Source organism: Rhinoderma darwinii, chromosome 9 (genome assembly GCF_050947455.1).
Source record: "Rhinoderma darwinii isolate aRhiDar2 chromosome 9, aRhiDar2.hap1, whole genome shotgun sequence".
NCBI lineage: Eukaryota > Metazoa > Chordata > Amphibia > Anura > Rhinodermatidae > Rhinoderma > Rhinoderma darwinii.
The window spans coordinates 32,122,961-32,149,102 of record NC_134695.1 but is presented as its reverse complement, the minus strand read 5'-3'; the positions used below and the strand labels follow the sequence as shown (position 1 = coordinate 32,149,102).

General features: G+C 42.6%; 1 protein-coding gene across 1 annotated transcript in view; it reads left to right on the top strand.

Moving 5' to 3' along the window:
- The window catches only part of EDC4 (enhancer of mRNA decapping 4), a 203,121-nt gene that overhangs the window by 76,394 nt on the left and 100,585 nt on the right, over positions 1 to 26,142 (top strand). The window contains exons 13-15 of the mRNA XM_075837480.1: positions 5,224 to 5,290; positions 11,299 to 11,393; positions 18,054 to 18,229. Of these exons, the coding sequence (XP_075693595.1) occupies positions 5,224 to 5,290; positions 11,299 to 11,393; positions 18,054 to 18,229 (338 nt within the window). The remainder of the gene's footprint in view (positions 1 to 5,223; positions 5,291 to 11,298; positions 11,394 to 18,053; positions 18,230 to 26,142) is intronic.

Below are 26,142 nucleotides of genomic sequence, written 5' to 3'. Positions count from 1 at the left end.
TATTTATTTATCCCATTATTATACCCTCATGTACTCGGTACATATCTCCGAATACATATGCCCCCCCCCCATTATAAACTGAAATACCAGTAAAACTCCAAACAGAACAACTACCAAGCAAAATCTGCACGCCAAAGGCCCTCCCATCTGAACCCTACAGTGTGCAAATGCAACATGGCGCCCAAAAACCAATCAAGCAAAATCTGCATGACAGATGGCGCTCCTGCCTTTTATGAGCCCTGCCGTGTCCAAACAGCAGTTTATGACCACGTGTGGGGTATTGCCGTACTCGGGAGAGTTTTCTTTACAAATGTTGGGTGGCTTTTTCGCCCTTGTGGAAATGAAAAAATGTAACCTTTTAGTGGGAAATTGATATTCATTCACACTGTCTAATTACACTACATTCCACTGTTTTGGTCCCACAGGGGCTTTGCAAATGCGACATGGCACCCGAAAAGCATTCCAGCAAAACCTGTGCTCCAAAAGCCAAATGGTGGTCCTTCCCCTCTGAGCTCTGCCGTGTGTCCAAACAGCAGTTTACCACATATGCGGTTTTGCCATAATTTGGAGAAATTCCCTTTTCAATTTTATCAGAAAAAAACAGATTTTTATTTTTACAGCCTAATTCCACAAAATTCAGTAAAAAAAACCAAAAACCTCTTTGGGGTTAAAATGCTCACTATAACTCTTGATAAATTCCTTGAGGGGTGTAGTTTGCCAAATGGTGTCGTGTTGGGGGTGTTTCCTATGGTACCTAAAATAGATTCTAATAAAAAGTAGACCCAAAAATCCCCTAGGTGCTCCTTTTTGCTTCTGAGGTCGGTGTTTCAGTACATTAGCATATTAGGGCCACATGTGGGATATTTCGAAAAACTGCACAATCTGGGCAATAAATCTAGAGTTGCGTTGCTTTGGTAAAAACCTTCTGTGTTGCAGAAAAAAATTGATTAAGGCCTCATTTACACGAGCGTGTGCGTTTTGCGCACGCAAAAAAACGCAGCGTTTGGCGTGCGCAAAAGGCACTTGACAGCTCCGTGTGTCATCAGTGTATGATGCGCGGCTGCGTGATTTTCGCGCAGCCGCCATCATAGAGATGAGGCTAGTCGACGTCAGTCACTGTCCAGGGTGCTGAAAGAGTTAACTGATCGGCAGTAACTCTTTCAGCGCCCTCGACAGTGAATTCCGATCACCATATCGAGTAACCTGTTTAAAAAAAAAAGAGGTTCGTACTTACCGAGAACTTCCCGGCCGCTGCCTTGGTGACGCGTCCTTGGTGACGCGCCTCTCGACATCTGGCCCCACCTCCCTGGATGAAGCGGCAGTCCATGTGACCGCTGCAGCCTGTGCTTGGCTTGTGATTGGCTGCAGCTGCCACTTGGACTGAATTGTCATCCCGGGAGGTCAGACTGGAGGAAGAAGCCGGGAGTTATCTGGAAGTCAGAACTTTTTTTTTTACACGTTCACGTATATTGGGATTGGAAGTCACTGTCCAGGGTGCTGAACCAGTTTAACTCTTTCAGCACCCTGGACAGTGACTGTCTCCTGCCGGGTTCGGTCAAAACGAGTTCGGCCGAACCCGGTGAAGTTCGGTTCGCTCATCTCTAAGACACTCCGTTCGGATGTTTGTAAACAGAAAAGCACGTGGTGCTTTTCTGTTTACATTCAGTTTGACAGCTCTTGCGCGAATCACGCAGTTCGCACGGAAGTGCTTCCGTGCGGCATGCGTGGTTTTCACGCACCTATTGACTTCAATGGGTGCGTGATGCGCGAAAAACGCACGATTATAGAACATGTCGTGAGTTTTACGCAACGCGCTGCGCAAAATTCACGCATTGTCTGCTTCCCATAGAGTAATATAGGTGCGTACGTCACGCGTGAAAAGCACGCGCGTCGCACGCGCGTATATTACGCTCGTGTAAATGAGGCCTAAAGCAGATTTTCTACAAAAAATATAAAAAAAATGTAAACTTACCTCCAGTCTGCTTTAATTCCTGTTAAACGCCTCAGGGGTTAAGAAACTTTCTAAATGCAGTTTTGAATAATTTGAGGGGGCAGTTTTTAAAATGGAGTTATTTATAGGGGGTTTCTAATATATAGGCCACTTCAGAGCTAAACTGGTCCATAAAAAAAGGCTTTTGAAATTTTCTTAAATGTGAGAAATTGCTGCTAATGTTCTAAGCCTTGTAACATCCTAGAAATATACATGAATGTTCAAAAAAACGATGCCAAGATGGAGACATATGGCCTGTGAGCTAGTAATTATTTTGTGTGGTAGTACTATCTGTTTACAAGCAGATACATTTAAATTTATAAAAAAGGTATTTTTTGCAAATTTTCTCTAAATTTTTGTTTTTCACATAAACACTGATTTTACCACTAACTTAAGGTATAATGTGTCACGAGAAAACATTCTCAGAATCGTTTGAAAAAATAAAAGCATTCCAAAGTTATTACCACATAAAGTGACACATGTCAGATTTGGGAAAAAGCGGCCTGGTCCTTTAGGTGAAAAGAGGCTGAGTCCTTAAAGGGGTTTTCCCATTAGAGGTGCTTATGACATATCCACAGGATATGTCCTAAATGTACAATTGATGCGGTCCCACCTCTGGGACCTGCACCTATCTCTAGAACGAGGCACCCTAAACCCCGTTCTAGCTCTTTCTGCTCGCGTTGCCTCCCAGCCACTTACTGACTATGTTGGTCAGGAGTTATGAAAACCATGTAGGTCGCTGACCTTTAGCTCTGTAAATCCCATATTATGTAACAAGAATGCAGCGCCACTAAGCTAGCAACATGAAGACCAAGATACAAAGTTGTGGCATTGTATAGCGAAGCTTAATTAAATCCATTATAACAAAATGGAGATTATATGACACAACTACAAACCTGACAAGAAAAAGCCGCCTACAAAACTCACAGACCGGCTAGGGAAGTAATCAATCAGAGGTTCATCAAAGACACCAACTGTAATACTGAAGTAGCTCCAAAGATCCACAGCGAAAAAGATGGAAGTATCTATCCATAGGAAGAATATAAGCTGTACACTCCACAGAATGGGGCTTTAAAGAAAAAAAAAGCCATTGCTTTAAAGAAAAAGTTAAGCTAACACGTTTTTAGTTAGACGAACAGCATGAGGCAGACTCGCCAAACACAGAGAAGAAGATTCTCTGGTTAGATGAGACTATAGTTGAACTTCTTGGCCAATATGTGAAATGCTATGTGTGATGAAAACCAAACACTTTCCATCACCCTAAGAAACACCATTCCCTCAGTGGAGCATGGTGGTAGCATCAAGAATTGGGAATGCTTTTCAGTGGCAGGGATTGGAAAAATGGTCACCATTGAAGGAGACATAGATGGCCATAAATACAGGGCAGTTCTTGAGGAAAACTTGTTTGTCTGCCAGAGCTTTGAGACTGGGACGGAGGTTTAACTTCCAGGACCGTGACCCTGAACATACTGCTAAAGCTACTCTGGAGTTGGATAGGTGGAAACATTTTACCGCTTAACGACATGCCGCATGTACGTCGCAGCCGTTAAGGGGAAGTATGGAGCGTGCTCACAGGCTGAACGTGCTCTATACTTAGCGGGAGGAATCAAGGTCATTTTGATTCCACCCTTTTAACCGCTTGATGCCACGGTCAATCGCGACCGCATCATGTAATGCATTAGAATGAGGAGGTCGGCCCGCTCCGACGTACCATCAACCCCCCTCGCTTTTGCATGGTGCCAATGGTCGTCATGGCTGCTTGGGGGCCTAACGAAAGCCCTCAGGTTTGCCTTGTTTGTACAGCTTGCCATGCAAAAAATAAACCATCACACCGCTAAATTGACAGAACCATAAAGTTATGGCGATACAAAATACATTTTTTCTAACACTATTTTTTTTATTTTTTTCAAAAAAATAAATTTGTAATCATATTAACCCGTAGAATAAAGTTAACATGTAGTTTTTACCGGATGAACATCATGAAAACGAAACTTCCCAAAAAATGGCACAATCTCTGTTTTTTTGCCTATTTTACCCCCACAATTTTTTTTTTTTCAGTTTCCCGGTACATTAAGGGTCAGTTCACGTGTTGCATAAATACTGCAGATTTTCCACAACGGAATTCATTGTGGAAAATCCGCAGCAAATAAAGTAGCAGCAAAGTGGATGAGATGAAACAAAACTCATCCACCCACTGCGTGACTACTGAGCGGAAAAACGCTCAAATTGACCTGTAGTGCAGGATTTTATTCTGCAGCATGTCAATTGTGTTTGCGTAAACGCTGCTTATTTGTTGTGAGTTTTCCCCATTGAATTCAGTGGGGAGGTAAAACCCGCAACAAATAGCAGTTGTTGCAGGATTTTTTTGCAGTGGGTTGGTAGCGATTCCGCTGCAAAAAAACGCAACTAAAAAAATTAAACAAAATATTTTGACTTCCTTCGGGCTGGCCACCTGGGATGATTTTTCATCCCATGGGACACTGTTTTGGTGCGGTTTTTCGCCTGGAATTCCCTGCGGCACACAGTTTTATAACGCAGCGTATCCGCCCCGTGTGAACGCCGCCTAAATGATGCCATGCAAAACGTAAACTTGTCCCTCCACAAATAAGCTCTGATATGGCTGTTGACAAAAAAAAAAAAAAAAAAAGTTATGGCCTTTGGAAGGGGGGGGGGGGGGGGAATAATGAAAATGAAAAATGGCTGTCAGTAAGGGGTGAAATGTCTTGGAATGTCCTAGTCAAACCCCAGACAAAAATGGGAGTCTGTGACATGACTTACAAACTGCTGTACACCAACACAACCATCTAACTTAAGCCAATAGAGACAAACCCCAAGAGACTTGTATCTGTAAATGCAGCAAAAGGAGGCTCCATAAAGTGTATTTACTAATGCACATTAAATTGTTTTTTGTATTAATTATTGTTGGTGTCGCAGTAAAAATATATATATATATTTTGCACGTTTAAATTGGTAACCATGTTGTTTACATCAAATAGTACCGCCCAAAAATCTAATTTTAATTCACGGTAGTAATTCAACAGAACAGGAAATAACAAGGAAAACTTTCACAAGGAACTGTGTGCATTTTTATATTCAGTATATTGTATATGGAGAGATGTTTATATCATTCATTAAAGTACTACTGTTTTCTTACGGAAATAATATGCTTACCTTTTTGTATTTTAACAAATGTATTCCTGTACTACTTTTTTTTTTTCCTCCTGTATTTATAGAAGATACACTGGAAATGGACGAAGAGGACTCGGCTGTTCTTATAAAGCTCTTTTGTGTGCACACAAAGTAAGTTTGTTTACATGAATTTTGCTTTCACGATTTTAACATGTTTATTAAAGAGGCTCTGTCACCAGTTTAAAACTTGCCTATCTCCTACCTAATCTAATAGATGCTTTGATGTAGGTAACTACTGTTTTTATTTTTATTTTTTTTGTTTTTGTTTTTAAAAACCCATTTATTATTGACCCCAAGTTATGAACATTTTTTTATTTATGCATTTTATTTTTTTTTAAATCCCCAACTGGGTGTTTGTTTTTTTTTCTATTCACCAAGTGGGCATTGTATAAAAAAGTGTATGACGCTGACCAATCCGTATCATACACTTCTCTTCATTCCAACCCAGCTTGATTCACAGCACGGCGTGATCTCGCAAGATCACGCTGTGACGTGACTTCCTCCCGCATTTCCTTCACCGGAGCGACGGAAGACTGAACAGACATCGCCTCTGGCCGTGCCAGGACGTTTATCTGAATCTGCTGTGGCTGGAGGCGATCATCAATAATAAATGTTTAAAAAACACACCACATTATCTACGTCAAAGCGCCTATTAGATTAGTTAGGAGATGGGAAGTTATAAACATGGTAACCGAGTCTCTTTAAATCACATCCATATGTCAAAATTATAAGGCTCTAATTGTTTTATGTAAATAAATCAAGCCCTGTGAGTTGTATCTGGGCAACTCCCTTTCTTAATGTGTGGAAACTCCTCTATGGTGCTAATATTCTGTAATATTAACAGGCTTAAAACACTAAAATGTAAAAAAAAAAAAAATACATATTTGGTGTTGCCGCATTTAGACCGATCAGTAGGTTTAAAGTTCAAACGTTGTTGTACGTCCAGGTGAACCAATTTTTATTTTTCTGAAAAATGTATGAAAGTTAGTCAATTTATTTGCATCCCAAAATATTGACATTCAAAAATACTACTCGACAAGAAATAAGCTCTCGTACAGCTATATCGACTAAAAAATTTAAAAATCTGTCGCTGTTGCAATGTGAGGATGAAAAAATGAGGATCAAATAAAAGACAGTTCGTTCTCATAAATGACACATGTCCATAACCTTGCATTTGCTGGTACATATGACTGTCGTACTGACCAACAAATGTCTTAAGCCGTAAAGAACATCAACTCGCTCTAGTATATAGTAAGTTAGAGTGGGAAAAATAAAAATAGAATGAAGTGAAGGACAATACATTCGAAAAAAATACTAAACATGTTCACATGATGGAAGAACAGCTACAGGGCTATCTAATGAAACATTTTTCTAAAGGAATTGGTTGTACAATGTCTCCTTAGCCCAATAAATCTTTGTATAATGCATGGATGTGCCAAGTGAAGCTGGCACACCATAACGTATCCCTGCCCGGCAAGGTAGGAACAGAAAAGTATGCAGAATGACGTATCGACTACAGAATATATGAATGGGCAGTGTCCAACACCAGTCTATAGGGACAATAAAGGATCACTAATCCCCAAAATATTGTTGGCTTTACTAAAATTATCGGTTATAACAGGTTGCACTAAAACCTACACAAAGTTATAAGAAAGGCCATACTGTATTGAGCAGGAACAGCTCGTGTTTTCAATAACCTCCAAATAAAAAGAACTATGCCCAGATCACCAAACGGTTATGAAAATAAATAGAACTGAATGTCGAATATTGCAGGATTAAGTCGAAATAACAGGTGAAAAAAAATTGGATATCGCCATCAGTTATTAAAGAAAATGCTCCATGAAAAAAATCTTATTGCAGGTATACCATTTCAGTGTTTTTGTTTGAACTCATTATTAGGCCTCATTTACACGAGCGTGTGTGTTTTGCGCGCGCAAAAAACACAGCGTTTTGCGTGCGCAAAAGGCACTTGACAGCTGCGTGTGTCATCCGTGTATGATGCGCGGCTGCGTGATTTTCGCGCAGCCGCCATCATAGAGATGAGGCTAGTCGACGTCAGTCACTGTCCATGGTGCTGAAAGAGTTAACTGATCGGCAGTAACTCTTTCAGCACCCTCGACAGTGCATTCCGATCACCATATCGAGTAACCTGTTTAAAAAAAAAAGATTCGTACTTACCGAGAACTTCCCGGCCGTTGCCTTGGTGACGCGTCCTTGGTGACGCGCCTCTCGACATCTGGCCCCACCTCCCTGGATGACGCGGCAGTCCATGTGACCGCTGCAGCCTGTGCTTGGCTTGTGATTGGCTGCAGCTGTCACTTGGACTGAATTGTCATCCCGGGAGGTCAGACTGGAGGAAGAAGCCGGGAGTTATCGGTAAGTCAGAACTTTTTTTTTTTTTTTTACACGTTCACGTATATTGGAATCGGAAGTCACTGTCCAGGGTGCTGAACCAGTTTAACTCTTTCAGCACCCTGCACAGTGACTGTCTCCTGCCGGGTTCGGTCAAAACGAGTTCGGCCGAACCCGGTAAAGGTCGGTTCGCTCATGTGTAAGACACTCCGTTCGGATGTTTGTAAACCGAAAAGCACATGGTGCTTTTCTGTTTACATTCAGTTTGACAGCTCTTGCGCGAATCACGCAGTTCGCACGAAAGTGCTTCCGTGCGACCTTCGTGGTTTTCACGCACCCATTGACTTCAATGTGTGCGTGATGCGCGAAAAACTCAGAATTTTAGAGTTTTACGCAACGCACTCGCGCTGTGCAAAATTCACGCATCGTCTGCACTGCCCCATAGAGTAATATAGGTGCGTACGACACGCGTGAAAAGCACGCGCGTCGCACGCGCGTATGTTACGCTCGTGTAAATGAGGCCTTAAAGTGACTCCCTTCAAAGTTTTCAGCTAGGGATATAGTGAGCGTTTTCAGTTTTGTTTGAGGGTTTTTACAGATATACTTATTTTGTGTGACCAATTGTAAATTGACACCTCGTTTAGGTATTAATCTAGGGGTAAAGTGAAAACATTTAATTTTGTTCTAAGGTTATTAACATTTTTGTCAGTTGGCAGAAAATAATAAATTAAAATTATTTTATAATGGCCAATAACATAAAATTAATAATAAAATAAAAATGAACCCAAGTTTTTGGCCGTTCCCTCTGATTTTTTTCTTATGGTAACATGGTCTACTTTGGATTTGGTTGCAAGCGACTTTAGGAAGAGGATACTATAATTGATGTCCAAGCACAAGAGATATCCCTGGCCCAAGTAAGGTGTGCATCAGGCCCAAATTCTTTTGGCACAGATACCGAGGGATGTGGGGCAATCTAAGGTGTCCATTCTTGAACTTTAACGCGGTTTTTGAATCCGGTTTTGCTTTTACACGCTATACAATTTAATTCCATCACGGACTGGTTTGTTTGCAAGGTACTGTTGGATAAGGGCCCCCCCCCCCTTTAAAGCTCATGTGGGATTCATCGGTGGTGTAAATTTCAGAGAATTTATAAATATCGTGGTCAGTAATCGGCCTGGTTTTATTCAGCCTGTCATAATTAGGGTCTTGTGGGAGTTGGCAGAGAGTATTATCGCTATAGTGTAGACCTTTTTTAGAAGGGCCCTCAAAATGTGTCCTGCTTATGATACGATCAATGCGGGTATTGCATAAAATATCAGCAAACCAGTAGTCCCTGGTTTTTGGTTATTTTCAGTCCCTAAAATTTGCAGAGCTCTATTGTATTTGTGTGAATCCTGTTTTGCCCCTTTTTCATAATGTGATGCAGGGGTGCGCCCAAGGAATTGCCCCATGTATAGATTGGTCTGCTGGACCATCATATTAATCAGAGTATACCTGGTGTATGACGATTCAGAATAAAATCTCTTGGCCACAGTGCTTAGAATCTAAATGATGTGCTAAAATCTAAAACTGGATATATTAAAAAAAAATAATACAATTCCGATAAGCTAAAACACGGCTGACCCCACCTGAACCTAAAATGATCAACTGTCTCTAAAACGACTACAGATCTCACTTGGGCACTTGTGGTTGACCAGACCCTGATGGAAGTGATTGACGGGTTTTAGGGTCACTAAAGGTATTACTGTACATGCCTCACTCTAAGTTACTGCACTTAAAACAAATAATTTTTTATATTTTTTAATACAAAATACATTTTCTAAATTATTTCATTTATTGAAGTAAAAGTATAACCTTTACCAATTGCCCCCAAGTGCCTCTTGTGGATAAAGTTGTTAAAATTTGCACCAATCGATATTCAGTAGACATTCATTTATATGTAACAATAATAGAGTATTTTAGTAATTTCAGTTGCGTGTAAGTTCGCTTCTCTTTTTCATCCTTTTGAGCTTTGGCCAAAATTTCCACATCTACTGTCTAGTCTAAGGACTAGCAGATTCCTGTTAACCTGTGGGGATAGCACTCCGACAAACGGTTTTAGGCCATAATAAAAGATTCGATCATCAACAAGCGAGCAATTTCCCATTGGCCGTACTATAGCTGAACTTGTTTACACTGGCCAATGATTGTTATCTTTTACTTGATATTATGGTTATTCACATGATGATCGCCCTGTATAAATGGCCCTTTTAGTTTCTCAGTAAACCAATTCACCAATTATAATTGTGTTTAGTTACACAACATACCCAAGCTTGATTACTTCGAGGCCTGTTAAATGTAAACATAGAACCTTTCCAGCAGAGTAGGCTAAGGCTAAGTTCACATCTGCGTCAGGGCTCTGTTCCGTCTGAGCATTCCGTCGGAACGGATCTCTGACAAACTGAAAGCATAGGTTTCCGTTTCCATCACCGTTGATTTCAATGGTGACGGATCCGGTGCCAATGGTTTCAGTTTTGTCTCCGCTGTGCCAGGATTCCATCGTTAGTGATGGGATGAATACCATAGTAGATTACGTAGTAGTCTCCTGACATCCAGTACCCGTTTTCACGGAACCTGTCCGTACCGCTGACCTGACGAATACAGGATTCCGTGCAAGGCACAGCTGCTCTGTATACAGGATACAAAGCAACTGTATCTCAGAAACTAAAGAATTTGTAATAAAATGTTGTTTAGGAAGTTGCACCAATCACACTGATGCACTATTTTATTTAAAAAACAAAACCAAAAAAGGTATACAAAACCTTTTAAGGTTTTGTTGAAACCCGATGCACTGTAAATCTGCAGCAAAATCTGCAACAAATTAGTGACGTTTGAACCAACCGTAAAATGTTCTACTATGAAGACACGGCAAACAAAAATGTGTGAAATTGACACTTGTATTTTAGGCGAATGCATATTGTTTGCAGAGATGACACATCAGAAAAATCTACATTTCTTCAATATTTTAGCTAAAGTGTCTTAAAACTTTTTTTTTTTTGCTGAGGTACCTATAATTCTTTGTATTTTCAGTTCTACAACATTCTTTTGTAAGTAAATTTCAAGATAAAATTACACGTCTAACAGACAAACTGCGTTGTATGGACATTTTTCTAAGGCTCTGTTCACATCTGTGTTGGAGTCCCGTTCTGATGTTCCGTCTGAGCTTTCCGTCAGAACGGGACCCTGAACAGACACAAGCTGACACCAACGGAAACCAGAGGTTTCCGTTTCCCTCACCATTGATTTCAATGGTGACGAATCCGGTGCCCATGGTTTCCGTTTGTCTCTGTTGTGCATCGGATTCGTCGTGTTTCCTGGAAGCAATAGTGTAGTCTACTATGCTATTGCTTCCAGCAAAGCTATGGGTCAGTCTTTTTCCGTCTGTGTCTATTCAGGGTCCCGTTCTGACGGAAAGCTCCAACGGAACGTCCGAACGGGACCCCAAAGCAGATGTGAACAGAGCCTAAGTCGTGTTCAGTACACTGTAAAACTGCCAGTGCAATAAAATACTGCACTGACCAGTGTTTTCACAATGTTTTTGGCAAATGATGGAGAACCCTTGAGCAGAAATTTCAGATAGAATAATCTGATATTCCAAACCTATTTTTTTTTTTTCTTTTCTTTTTTACTCAACTTTAAATATAAAGTAAGTTACGTGTTTCTTCTTAAGCACTGTGATATTAATTGTATGAGCAGGTGTATCCTAAACGTTCTTCCATTGTTTTTAGGGCTCTGCAGGATGTGCAGATCAGATTTAAACCTCACCAGGGCCCTTTAACAGAATCGGCTGCCCTTTCTTCAAAAGGGGAGCATGATGATTTAGGTATGTTATGTCCACATTATAAGTGTCTTGGAGCAGTATTTCTTGAATGATTATATTCGAGATGTTCAAATAATCCGTTCCTTTGGGCATAAATTATATTGTTTGAAAATAGTTTTTATTCTTTTTTAACTTTAGTAGAAGGCATATTTCAGTTAATGGCTGTGGTGTTTCACGAATGTTCTGTTCACATTCCTTCTGTGCACTTCCGGTCGTATAGGCCGTAAAGACCATATAGCTAGTTTACTTTTGGTATAAGTCTGCACCGATATATATTGTATATTTTGTATATACGTACACTACCTCTCATTCATTACATTACACCCCCAGATTCATTGGTTTTCTTTAAAAAAAATCAACTTGTGTGTTTTGCACGGAAATAAGTGTCTAATATTTTAAATACTTTCAACACTCGCATGCATCGTGTTTATACATTATTTATATAAATGCCCTTAAATACTGTATTTTTTAAGAAACTGTTCTATGAAACTGTATAGAAAAAAACCCAAAACTGACTTTATTGCCACCAATAACAGCACAGCTTGCAGTGTACCCTTGAGATTAGCTGATCGACCACAACCTGGACAACCTTGAGTGACCACAAAACATTAGGGTCAGATTCATAACTCGTCTGATCCATGCTGCTCTGATGGAAACGCGTAAAAGAAGTGTGTCAATCATGACTGTCAAACGCTGCCTTATAGCCAGTGGCTTGAAGGGATGTGTTGCAGCCCGAGAAACATATCTTAGGCACATTAATAAAAAGAAAAAGCTGTTGTGCACTGAAAATTACAGGAGCTGTACCGCTAGTCAGTGGAAGAAGGTACTTTTCACAGGCGAATCAAAGTTTGAGTTGATTGGTTCCAAAAGGTGAAAGTTCGTTCGTCGTGCGACAGGTGAGCACATGCTTCCTGTATGCATTCAGTCCACAGTCAAGCATGGAGTAGGTTCCATACTAGGTGCTGCGGTTAGTGACGCTGATAATCGAAGGAATTATGGACTCCCAAGTGCTACCACACGATCCTGGTGCGCCATGCCATACCCACTGGCACCTGTCTTATTGGTTGTGATTTTACACTACAGCAAGGTAACGACCCAAAACATACCTCCTGTCTTTTCAAAATGTATGTTTAGTCAAAAGAACAAGAACAGGTGCTGAAGAACATGGTTGACACCACAGTTCCGATTGCAATCCAATTAAACTCTTTTGGGATACTCCGGACAGGTGTGTTTTGAGATTTTCAAGTTTTGAGCCAAAATCACCTTAGGGAGTTGCTGTAATCGAAGGCAAGAAAAACTTGAGAAAGGAAATCAAGGCTCAAGTAATTTGATCAGGAGTACAAAGCATGTTTATTTGCCTAAATACAGTACTTATTCAGTCCCATTGCCACGGTGTATAAAATCAAGCATCTAGCCATGCAGTTGCCTATACAAACATTTGTGATAGAATGGGTCATTGTGAAGAGCTCCCTGAATTCAAGCGTGGTCCTGTAATAGGATGCCACTGTTGCAGCATTGTGACCTTTCTTCCCTCCTATCCATTCCACGATCAACTGATTAGTATTGCAAAGAAGAAGAGTCTAGAAACCACTGCAACTCGGCTGTCGCGAACGCTCTGCTGACTCAAGAATTGTAGAGCTCCAAACCACCTCAGCACTTAAACTGTGTGCCGGGAGCTTTGTGACATGGATTTCCATGCCAGAGCAGCTGCATCCAGGCCTTACATCATCAAGTACATTGCCAAGTGTTGGATAGAGTGGTCTGAAGCATGCCGCCACTGGACTCTGGAGCAGTGGAAACAAGTTCTGTGGAGTGACGAATCGCTCTACCCTATCTGGCAGTCTGATGGACTAGTCTGGGTGTCTAAAATATCAGGACGTTACCTGACTGACAGCATTGTGGCAACTGTAGTTTGGTGAAGGAGGGATAGTGATATGGGGTTAATTTTCAGGGGTTGGCCTAGGCTCCTTAGTTGCAGTGAAGGGAAATATTAATGCTTCAGCATACCAAGACAATTGTATTCTTCCTACTTTGTGGGAACGGTTTGGGGAAGGCCTTCTGTTCAAGCATGTAATTGTGCACTATGCAAGGTGCATTAGGGCATGGTTGGATAAGTTTGGTGTGTTAGAGCTTGACGCGTCCGCTCTATGCCCTTACCTCAACCCCATCAAACACCTTTGGGATGAACTAGAACGGAAATTGCGAGCCAGGCCCTTTCCTCCAACATCACGTCTAACCTCACAAATGATCTTCTGGATTAATGGGCAAAAGACAGACCCTCTAATGTTGTAGAATGCTATACCCAGAGGAGTGGAAGCTGTTTAGTTGCAAAGTGGGGACTTTTTAATACACTGGGATCCTGCAAAAAAAATTAAAAAAAACATTTTTTTTTGCGTTTTTATTTTGGTAGTAATTGCTGTAATAAAGATTGTGCCCTGTACTCGTCCTTTTTCCCTAGTCAAAAAATCTTTGCAAATGCCCACTTTACTAGAAGTCCTATCAGGACTACTAGCGGAGACCAATTTAGGAGGAGCAGAAAGTGCCTTCTGTGCCATCTTTTATCGGGAAGTGATGAAGCTTGATTTTGTCAGTGACCATATCTAACTCTGCACCACTGAAAAGGATCTGCCAGACACAGCTTCTGTGTCGACGCCCGTGGTTAATCACTCTGCACCTGCTCCTAAGTCTGAGTCTGAGTGACTCGATCTGCTACCACTCGGGTTGGTAGGCTCAGGAGTGGGAAAACCTATCACAGCCTGGCCAGATGGTTCTAGCTCCCACCCTCGGTCTATTTATACCTTCATTTCCTGCTTGTCTCTGCCTGTGATTCTTTCCTGTTTCCTGGCTCTGCTGCTCCTGCTATCATTATTGACCTTGCTTCATTTTTACCCTGGCTTTACTGACTACGCTCCTACTCTGCGTTTGGTACCTCGTACACTCCTGGTTTGACTCGGCTCGTTCACTACTCTTGTTGATCACGGTCTTGCCGTGGGCAACTGCCCCATTTCCCTTAGCTTCTGTGTACCCTTGTCTGTTTGTCTGTCATGCACCTATTGAGCGTAGGGACCATCGCCCAGTTGTCCGCCGTCGCCTAGGACGGGCCGTGCAAGTAGGCAGGGACTGAGTGGCGGGTAGATTAGGGCTCACTTGTCCGTCTCCCAACCCCATCATTACAACCACACTGCCAAATGCATGAGTTGCAGGGTAAAATCCCAATTGCCAGGGCTAGTAGTCTATTTTTATTCGTCACGTGGTTCAGCAATCTGTGGCCTTGCTCAGAGTTTGTGTAGCCTACTTTGTCGCTGAGCTGCCACTTCACAATAATGGCAATTAGAGTAGACTGAGGGAGATCTAAAAGGCCAGAAATGTCACAAACTGACTTGTGACAAAGTTGACATCCTATGACAGTGACACATTTAAAGTCATTGAGCTTTTAAATACAACACATACCGCTACAAATGTTAGACTATGGTGATTGCATGGCAGTGTGCTTTATTTTATGCACCGGTTTTCTATAGGTGGCTGAAACCCCCTAACTCCATAGTTAGGAGAGGTGTCCACAAGCCTTTTGTGATATAATTTATATTTGTGTATTTATGTATGTATATGTTTATATACGCTACTCAACATTGAAATTGCAACACCAAGAAGGGCAAGCCATAAGGTTATGCAAATCGAGGAAGTAGCAGGTGACTCCAAGATCTGCTAATGATCAAAATTTCAAGCACCTAGTACCAGTCTCTGGCACGTGGGAAGGGCATAAAAGCCAGATTGAAAGCAAAGGTTTTTTTTAGCCACATGAAACCTCAAAAGTCGGATCAAGTGGTGTGGGATGATTGTGCGATGCCTCTTGTTCGTCGACATGGCAGTTATCGCAAACTGAAAGGGACAGAATACTTAAACAGAAAGACCTTGGTTTATTACATCGGAAGGTGTTTTCACGACATTGGGCTACGAGACAGACGTCCAGCTACAAGTGTTCCATTGACCACACGCCACCGCTCTCAAAAGCTACCATGGTGCGCAGCAAGACTGCAGTAGACGTCTGTCCTATTTAGCGATGAGTCCCGCTTTTGTCTCGGACGCAATGATAGCCAGAGATTGGTCTGGAGACTGTGGGCCGCGCCATGAAGAGACCATCACAAGGGAATGTCACACCGTTCCTAATCCAGGGATTATGGTGTGGGGTGGCATAATGTACAGTAGCCGGACCCCTCTAGTCTTCATTTCAGGTACACTAACAGCTCGGCTTTACATTGATTTGATCGTGGAACCAGTGGTACAGCCATTTCTCCGAAGTGTCCCAAAAGCTGTTGACTTGAAGCAGCGATCACTTGCATGATATACTGCAATACTAATGTAGGCAGGCAGAGCTTCAAAGGAGTGCAAAGATAGCAGACCTGGGGGCCTTTGTTAGGCCCCCAGGCTGCCATAAGAACTGTTGTTACCGGCCGATCGTGGAAGGGGCGCCCCCCTGATTCTAACACCTTAAATGTCGCGGTCGCATTTAAGGTGATAAATGGGCGGAATTAAAGTGAACTTTGATTCCGCCCGTTGCAGTCAGGTGTCGGCTGTGTAACACAGCTGCCACCTGCTGTACATGGAGCGAGCTCAGCCTGCGAACTCACTCTATACACGTACAGTTACGTGATAATGCGTTAAGGGGTTAAACAGTTTGAGAGGTGCTCAATGAGATTGGTCTGAGTAGGGGGGAGTATGCAGTGTTTTAACTGTAGATAACAAAATATTTTCCGAGCGGTACATTGAACCTTTCCTGTAGGGCTAGAAAAGATGTTATCCCACTTGATAAGAATAAATGATGAACCCATGTAAGACCTATGGAGGACCAAGCATGCAACACACGTGATGCCTCCACACCGGGTAGAAATAGTGCATTATCAAAGCTAGGGGCTGGAAGAGGGAAATGAGAGGGAATGAATATTTAACCCCTTCCCCCTGCTGGCATTCTGGGCCCTAATGTCCAAGCCATTTTTTAGATTTTTCCATTGTCACATTCGAAGAGCTGTAACTTTTTTATTTTTGCGTCGGCATAGCTGTATAAGGTCTTGTTTTTTGCGGGACGACTTGCAGTTTTTATTGGTACCATTTTGGAGTACATGCGACTTTTTGATCATTTTCTATCACATTTTTTTTAAGTCAGGATTAACAGAAAACAGCAATATTTCCATTGTTTTTTATTTTATTTTTTACGGCGTTCACAGTGCGGGTTAAATAATGTAACAGCTTTATAGTCGGGGTCGTTACGGACGCGGCAATACCAAATATGTGTAACTTTTTTGCTTTATTGTAGTTTTTTTTAATAGTAAAGCATTTTGTAAGGGGAAAAGCTGGGTTTTTCATTATTTTTTTTTCACTTTTTTTTTAAATTAACTTTATTAAACTTTTTTTACTTTTTTACTAGTCCCACTAGGGGACTTCCCTATCCTCCGATCGCTATTATAATACACTGCAATACTTTTGTATTGCAGTGTATTACTGCCTGTCCGTTTAAAACGGACAGGCATCTGCTAGGTCATGCCTGCGGCATGATCTAGCAGGCATTCGCTGCAGGCAGACCTGGGGGTCTTTATTAGACCCCCGGCTGCCATAGAAGACACAGACACTCTGCGATTTTATCGCCGGGTGTCAGTAAGATGAGAGGGAGCTCCCTCCCTCTCTCCAAAACCATTCAGATGCGGTGCTCGCTATTGTGCACCGCATCTGAAGGGTTAAACAGGTGAGATCGATACTAATATCGATCTCACCCGGCAGAGCAGGGACGCCCCCAGCCCTCAGCTGCTTCTGGCAGCTGACAGCAGGGAGATTTCACGGCTCCCTGCTCTGTTTACTTTATTCTAATGCAGCGACGTAGTTTGGCGGCGCTCTAGAATAAAGCCCACTAATGACCGCCGTAAAAAGACGTATCGGCGGTCATTAAGGGGTTAATCGAATCCTAGATCTTCAAGGAGTTAGACATAATGGGGTTAACGATGTGTTTACATTGTGGTGGGGGGAGCCATACCACTGTGTCTATGGTTAGAGGGTGACTTTTTCCGGGTTTTCCAGGAAGGAGCCAAAGTGGTGGTTTGGGATGTGCGTGGTAAAGGGTGAGCTGGGCTATTTGAGCCGCTTGGTAATATTTAGCAAGGTTTGGAACCCCCAATCCTCCTTTCGTTTTGTGACTTCATCATGGCCCTGTCAACCTTGAAGATACTGCCCCTACATGTTTATAAATTTTTATTAGCGACAATAGACAATGTATATGAATTAGATGTGCGGTTCACATCTTTTTCTACCTTTTGGCGTATCCGTATGGCCCATTGCTGTCAGGAGCATATACAGGTCTGGTCTGTCAGCCACTCTAATTTCCACCATTCTGAGCCTTTAAGTTGCCAGATGCTATGAGGCAGGCATGGGCAAGTGCCCAAAAACCTGTATTGTCCCATGGTTTGGCACACTAGGATCGCATGCAGGCATACTTTTGACTACAAGTAAGCTTCCGTTAAGGGCACCTACAGCAGATTTCGCCACCAGTACAGAATCTCTTGTTCTCCCTCCACTATATGTCTACATTCTATCTGACTTTTGTTACTTAAGACTATATACAGACGGCATTTCAGTTTTTATAACCGTTATTTCAGCAATCTGTCTGTTTGCTTTCAGCTACTCCAGATCAATTAGATATTGGAACGGAAAGGCTGCCTGTTTCAGAATCCATTCGTGAATCTCAGTCTGAAAGTGTCAGAACCACCACAGATTTTCTGTTGCTGCCAACCGACTCAAAGCCTAAACTAATGACACCTGATGCTTTTATGATGCCCAGTGTTACAGTTCAACAGGTAAATCCTGAAACTTTTTTTTTTTTTTTTTCCTTTTATGATTTCTATATGATCGTTTAGGTTTATGACCACATGGTTAGAAAATATGGTAATAAATCATTGAAATCCATGGAAGTTCACTCAATAGATGTCTGCTGATAGTACATCCTAAGCATAGTTGCGATTAGTTGTCATGCACCAAATTGGAAACCTTAGCTAACAAAAGGACATAAAAAGTTGTTGCTTAAAGGGAACCTTTCAGATAGTTCATGCCGCCCTCTCCATGTTGCCATAATCTTCTGTCGATGTATATGCAATATCAGTTTCAAGTGTCCTGTACTTGTAGTTTAAAGAGGCTCTGTCACCAGATTTTGCAGCCCCTATCTGCTATTGCAGCAGATCGGCGCTGCAATGTAGATTACAGTAACGTTTTTATTTTTAAAAAACGAGCATTTTTGGCCAAGTTATGACCATTTTTGTAGTTATGCAAATGAGGCTTGCAAAAGTCCAAGTGGGCGTGTATTATGTGCGTACATCGGGGCGTTTTTAATACTTTCACTAGCTGGGCGCTCTGAAGAGAAGTAACATCCTCTTCTCTTCAGAACGCCCAGCTTCTGGCAGTGCAGATCTGTGACGTCACTCACAGGTCCTGCATCGTGACGGCACCAGAGGCTACAGTTGATTCTGCAGCAGCATCAGCGTTTGCAGGTAAGATCGACTTACCTGCAAACGCTGATGCTGCTGCAGAATCAACTGTAGCCTCTGGTGCCGATGTGGCCGTCACGATGCAGGACCTGTGAGTGACGTCACAGATCTGCACTGTCAGAAGCTGGGCGTTCTGAAGAGAAGAGGATGTTACTTCTCTTCAGAGCGCCCAGCTAGTAAAAGTATTAAAAACGCCCCGATGTACGCACATAATACACGCCCACTTGGACTTTTACTTTTAAACACACCCACTTGGACTTTTGCAAGCCTCATTTGCATAACTACAAAAATGGTCATAACTTGGCCAAAAATGCTCGTTTTTTAAAAATAAAAACGTTACTGTAATCTACATTGCAGCGCCGATCTGCTGCAATAGCAGATAGGGGTTGCAAAATCTGGTGACAGAGCCTCTTTAAATGGTAAGAGTGTTTGCTATTGCCTTTGCTTTTGTGAATCTTACTAATAACGCCCTACTCCCATTTTACGATCTGTATATGTCATGTTTTCAGCTTTAACACTGGGTACAGGAGCCATTGTAACACATACTAATGCTATATATTATTTTTCCCATTCACCGAATACATAACGTTGACTCCCATTTCCAGTATGGGAGCCAGCAGTATGACATATACTGCTGTTGGCTCCAGTACCAGGGATGGAAGCCTTTGACACAACTTTGCTCCCATTAGACTGACAAATCAGTGAAAGAGGGCTAAACCCACAGCACTCGCCACTCAAGGTCAGAACATTCAGTGGAGAAGTTGAATAAGATTGACAGGTTTACTATCAGAGTAGCAATCCATTTTTATATACTGACAAAGTAGGCATATTTCAGCGAGAAAGGAGTAGGAAGGGAAGCAGAATGGATAGTGGGAGAGCGTCCATATGTAGCACTGTGCTACCAGGAATGTTCCAAAGAAAACACCCCAATACTACGGTTGTTACTCAACCTTGTCACTGACCCCAACTAATACACGGATGCATACTCTTATTTCAGTGATAGAGGGCAAAGCTGTCCGAACGTGCTGTGGGGGAGTAAATACCTGATACCTGTCAGCTCATCCTCTCCCCCATTGCACGTTCTGTCGACTTTGCCCTCCATCACTGCAATATCATCCTGCATCAGTTCATCATATTTGCAGATGCAATAGCACAAGTTTAATACCCAGATTTTAGTTTACTCTGCTATTTTTCTGTCTGGATCTGCCGAGTAGAGCAGAATAGGATGGCTCAAATACTATTGTGCATGCACCAGATGCACAGAGGTGGCCAGGAGCTACTGCACATGATCAAACAAAGCGCGCTCCCGTAAGTCCCATTGCACAGGTGTATAAAATCAAGCACCGAGCCATGCAGTTCGCCTATATAAACGGGTCATTCTAAAGAGCTCACTGAATTCCAGCGTGGTACTGCAATAGGATGACACCGTTGCAACAAGTCAGTTTGTAAAATTTCTTCCTCCTAGATATTCTCCGATCAACTATAAATGGTATTATTGAAAAGTAGAAGCGTTTAAGAACCACAGCAACTGTGCCACAAAGTAGCAGACCATGTAAAGTTACAGAATGGGGTCGCAGAGTGCTGAGGCGCATAGTGCATGAAAGTCATGCGCTCTGCTGACTCAATAACTACAGAGCTCCAAGCCTCTGGCATTGAAGGGGTTGTCCACTGCCGGACAACTGATGACCTATCCACCGGATAGGTCATCAGTATATGATTGGTGGGGGTCCGACACCCGGACCCCGCACTTATCAGCTTCTCCAGCCACCGGACATTCGTGCCGGAAGCAGATGGCCTCGCCCACAAAATAGCAGCGTGCTGCAGCTCTGCTCCTATTCAAGTGAATAAGAGCAGAGCTGCAGTTCGGCAGCACGGCCTCTGCTATGCTATGTACAGAGCCACTGCATTCTGGCACCACACATTGCATACTGTGCAATAACATCCGGTGCCCACAGGCAGCCCATTCAACTTATCGGCACGGGGTCCGGGTGTCAGACCCACACTGATATACTGATGACCTATTCAGTGGATAGTTAATGAGTTGTCTGGTAGCGGACAACTGCTTTAACATCCGCACGAAACCGGTGTGCCGAAGCTTCATGGCATGGGTTTCCATGGCCGAGCAGCTGCATGCAAGTCTTACATTACCAAGCACAAAGCTAAGCGTCCGAGTGGTGTAAAGCACGCCACGACTTGACTCTGGAGCAGTGTAAACGTGTTCTGTGGAGTGATGAATCATTATTCTCTATCTGGCAGTCTGATGGACGAGTCTGGGTTTGGTGAATGCCAGCAAAACGTTACCTGCCTGACTGCATTGAGCCAACTGTAAAGTCTGGTGAAGGAGGGATAATTCTATGGGGTTGTTCTTCAGGGGTTGACCTTGGACCCTTCATTTCAGTAAAAGAAAATCTTAATACTAAAGCATACTAATACATTTTGGACAACCATATGCTTCTAACTTTGTAGGAACGTTTTGTTGAAGGCAGGGCCTAATGGACTTTATTAAATTACAGGCCTGGAGGCCATTGTTAGATCTCCAGTTGCCATAGCAACTATCAACACCCCTGCGGTCGCGTTGTGGTGGTGCCGATCGGCTAGAAACCATTTAGATATTGTTAATTGGCCAGGATTTGAGCCAACTCCGGTCCCGGCCGCTACAGCAGGGTGTCAGCTGTCCACGCCATTAACTTGTCGTAAGCACGACAAACTGCGGAGACCCCTTGCCAATCATGTCGCACGGTTACAACAAATGTCGACAAGGGGTTAAGACTGGCATCTCAAAAGCTAGTTTTAAACTTTTTTATGTTGACGGAAATGTCACCAAATATATTATATGTGCACACTTAGTATATTTGACGCATTTTTGGCTGTTCGTGCGTGAGAAATGCAGATCTGCGCCTGCTCTGAGCAGGAGTAGATTTGCGCCAGATTCTGGTGTAAATTGAGAAATCTGTTTTCCTTTTGTTGGCCCCATCCCCTATGAATAAACCCCGCCCCTTTTTCACCACTTTCGGAATTACGGCGTGCACCAAATTTAGAAACTCATTTATGCTAGAAAACTGGTGTATACTTTTTGAATTATTCCCTCCATTGTTGTGAATTATGATACTATTTTAGATATGTTACACTTGTAATACGGCTGTGTGCATAACTCAAGATTGATTTTTTTCCCCTACATCAGCTGAGGTCTGTTTTGCACACCCACCATATATTTCAAGCTTTCCACTATATGTCTAGGTGCACGCAAATACACAGCGAAATCTACATTTAAAGTGGTGAAAATCCGTAACAAGTTGACACGGTACGCTTTTCAAAATCTGCAGTATAGGTCAATTTCTGCAGGGAAAAAATACTCCGCAAGTAGATGAGCTGTTCAAATTTCATCTACATGTCTGATTCTGTCTTCTGCGAATTTCCCTTCCTTATATCTGGATGCAAAATCTGCAGCATTTCCACAATGTGTGCGCCTACCCTATAAGTGAAGCCCCCAAGTTTACCTCAAATCTCAAAAGCGGCTATTACAGTTCTCAATTCTAATCTTGGTTTTAGACGTTGTGGTTTTCTCCTTGATATGTTTATGGACTTGGTTCATTTTTCTACAGAACTGACAAAACATGTACACAATATTCCATGTGATATTTTAGAGATTTAAAGAGGCTGTCACCAGATTTTGCAACCCCTATCTGCTATTGCAGCAGATCGGCGCTGCAATGTAGATTACAGTAACGTTTTTATTTTTAAAAAACGAGCATTTTTGGCCAAGTTATGACCATTTTTGTAGTTATGCAAATGAGGCTTGCAAAAGTCCAAGTGGGTGTGTTTAAAAGTAAAAGTCCAAGTGGGCGTGTATTATGTGCGTACATCGGGGCGTTTTTAATACTTTCACTAGCTGGGCGTTCTGATAAGTATCATCCACTTCTCTTCAGAACGCCCAGCTTCTGGCAGTGCTGATCTGTGACGTCACTCACAGGTCCTGCATCGTGTCGGCCACATCGGCACCAGAGGCTACAGTTGATTCTGCAGCAGCATCAGCGTTTGCAGGTAAGTAGCTACATCGACTTACCTGCAAACGCCGATGCTGCTGCAGAATCAACTGTAGCCTCTGGTGCCGATGTGGCCGACACGATGCAGGACCTGTGAGTGACGACACAGCGTGATCTCTCGAGAACACGCTGTGTCTGCACTGCCAGAAGCTGGGCGTTCTGAAGAGAAGTGGATGATACTTCTCGTCAGAACGCCCAGCTAGTAAAAGTATTAAAAACGCCCCGATGTACGCACATAATACACGCCCACTTGGACTTTTACTTTTAAACGCACCCACTTGGACTTTTGCAAGCCTCATTTGCATAACTACAAAAATGGTCATAACTTGGCCAAAAATGCTCGTTTTTTTAAAATAAAAACGTTACTGTAATCTACATTGCAGCGCCGATCTGCTGCAATAGCAGATAGGGGTTGCAAAATCTGGTGACAGAGCCTCTTTAAGTTAAAAGTATGTATAATGTGCCTCTAGGCAATTTTACTTGAAAAGATTTTGGGGAGTAATATACTGAGGCTGGCATTTCATATGCCAGAATGAAAGTGCGCTAGAGTAAGATGTGCTAAATTTATTAAGAGGCGTTTACCTCTTTCTTTGCCTAGTCCCACTAGATTTTGACTCCTTTATGAGGCTTCCTATTTCTCTGCTTCATGCTGGATGTTAATATTAGCAGCAATGTAAGGCCATGTTCATGTTCAATGTAAGGCCATGTAAGGCGGAATTTCACTTGTATTTCGGTGCTAATTCTGTATCTGAATACACATGAAAAATTGTTTACAAAAAGCGTCTTTGATCTGAAAGGTAAACCGCCCCTTTACACTGCATGGAACTGTCTGCACATGGTATTGAAGTCTGAGTTGCGGAAAAAAGTTTGTCACTTCCGTCTGGGGGGGAAAAAAAAGAAACAAAAAAAAAACAAAACAAGTAGCCACACGCAGATTAGCCCCATTCAATGGGACTAGTCTGCGTGTGGTTCAACTGTTTCGTAGTTTTACATGGTCTTTAACCCCTTCCCCCTGCTTGCATTCTGGGCCCTAATGTCCAAGCCATTTTTTACATTTTTCCATTGTCACATTCGAAGAGCTGTAACTTTTTTATGTTTGTTGAGGGTTACAGTTCGTTCCGAGGTAGGACATAGGAGATGGGGGTGGCGGTTGAACCCCGTTCTGGGTCAAGTTAATAGACGTGGACAAGATTGCCCCGCTTATACTAGAATATTTTTACTTTAATACTGCTGCAGTCCCGGTAGATGTCCTGTGAGATTCCCTGAAGTCGTCGTATCTGTGAGGGGTATATATACGCTGGGGGTTGAGTTAACGCAGAGAGTGACGTCCACTGAAGAGCTACACATTAGGGATGGTACCCCGGCCACACGTGAATTGGAACAACGGCCAAAAATCGCTAAGGGATTATAGTTTAGAACAAGCTGAAAATAAGATTATTTATGTCTCTGTATAGCTCTTGGGTGGATTATACGACAGACCTATTAATGGAATATTTAGAAGCGATCCCATGGGTAACTTTGGGTGCGGAGGACCGAGATATGTTTGACGGTCCACTGTCTATTGAGGCGTTGCGCTCAATGGCGAATAAGGCGCCGGAGTTAGATGGCTTACGCACAGAAATATATAAAACTTATGGAGAAGACTTGTTGCCACACTTGTTGAGTATGTTTACAGATGGGTTGAATAGGGGGAGATTGCCCCGCACGATGTATGAAGCGGCCATTGTAGTGCTGCTCAAGGAGGGAAAGGATTTGGCGTAACCTGATTTTATATTGACCTATTTCTGTATTGACCTCTGACATCAAGATTTTGGTGAAAATTCTTGCCTGTAGATTGGCTAGGGTGATTGCATCTATAATATCTCCGGATCAGACAGGCTTCGTGCCCTCCAAATCTACGGCAACTAATTTGAGTAAGTTATTCTTAAACATCCATGCGACTCCAGAGGGCCCCCGTTCTAGAGCTGATCTATCCCTCGATGCCGCTAAGGCGTTTGATAGTATGGAGTGGGGGTACCTGTGGGCGGTGTTGGAGCCGTTCGGGTTTGGGCAGAATTTAATGAAGTGGGTACAGCTCTTGTATTGGGAACAGTCGCAAAAATACGGGCTAATGGTGTGTTATCTGAGTCGTCCCCCTTAGCGAGAGGGACGCGTCAGGGCTGCCCATTGTCCTCGCTGCTGTTCGCTTTGGCAATAGAACCTTTGGCGAGTACGGTCAGACATCACCCAAATATTTGAGGTGTTAAATATGGAGCTGAGGAGGAACATATAGTGCTATACGCGGATGATATGTTTGTAGCGGATGTTGAAGTTTCTGCCTGAGTTTCTGGACAGGTTTGGTAGATTTTATATGGAATAACCCTTATCTACTTGAAGGCTTTCAAGTTTGGGAACAGAAAGGGGTGCAATATGTGGATCATTTGTATAAAGATGGCAATTTTAAATCCTTTCAACAGTTTAAAGATGACGTTGATATTCCCAATAGATCATTTTACCAATATTTACAGTTGAGACATGCGGCCCAGGCTAGGGTGGTTAATTTGGAATGTTCCAAGCTGGGGCATTCTGGAACATATTCTGGGATCGGATACTACTAAAGGTATTCTCTCACTGGTGTATACGAAGATGCTATTGGTGCACCTAGGGGATTTACTGGGGGCTGTAAAAAGTAAATGGGAAAGTGATGTGGGGCCTCTCACAACTGAGTGGGAGGAGGTGCTTGTATCTCCACAGCTGGTATCTCTTAATGTAGCGCATAGATGTTCGCAATTGTTTCTGTTGCATAGAGTGTACAGGACGCCAAAGCTGCTCTGGCAGACTCATATCGGATCGTCTGCAGATTGTCCTAGGTGTCTCACAGATATGGCAGACCTGAAATATCTGTTCTGGGACTGTATAGAGCTGGCTAGTTATTGGCTGTTCTCTACCATGCACGAAAACTTATAGCTAAATACTGGATACAGAAAGATCCTCCTGGTTTGCCTGAGCTTATAACGTATCTAAATAATATGATCACCTTGGAAAGACGAGTATATCTCAAATGGGGGGCTCTTCAGAAATTTGATCGGCAGTAGGGGAAATGGTTGACTTGTCCTGGGGTGGTTTCCCAGGAACTAGCGAGACACTGGCCTGGAAGAAGTACTTTATGAATTGATAGATTATACTGGTGTCTTGAAAGACTGATGA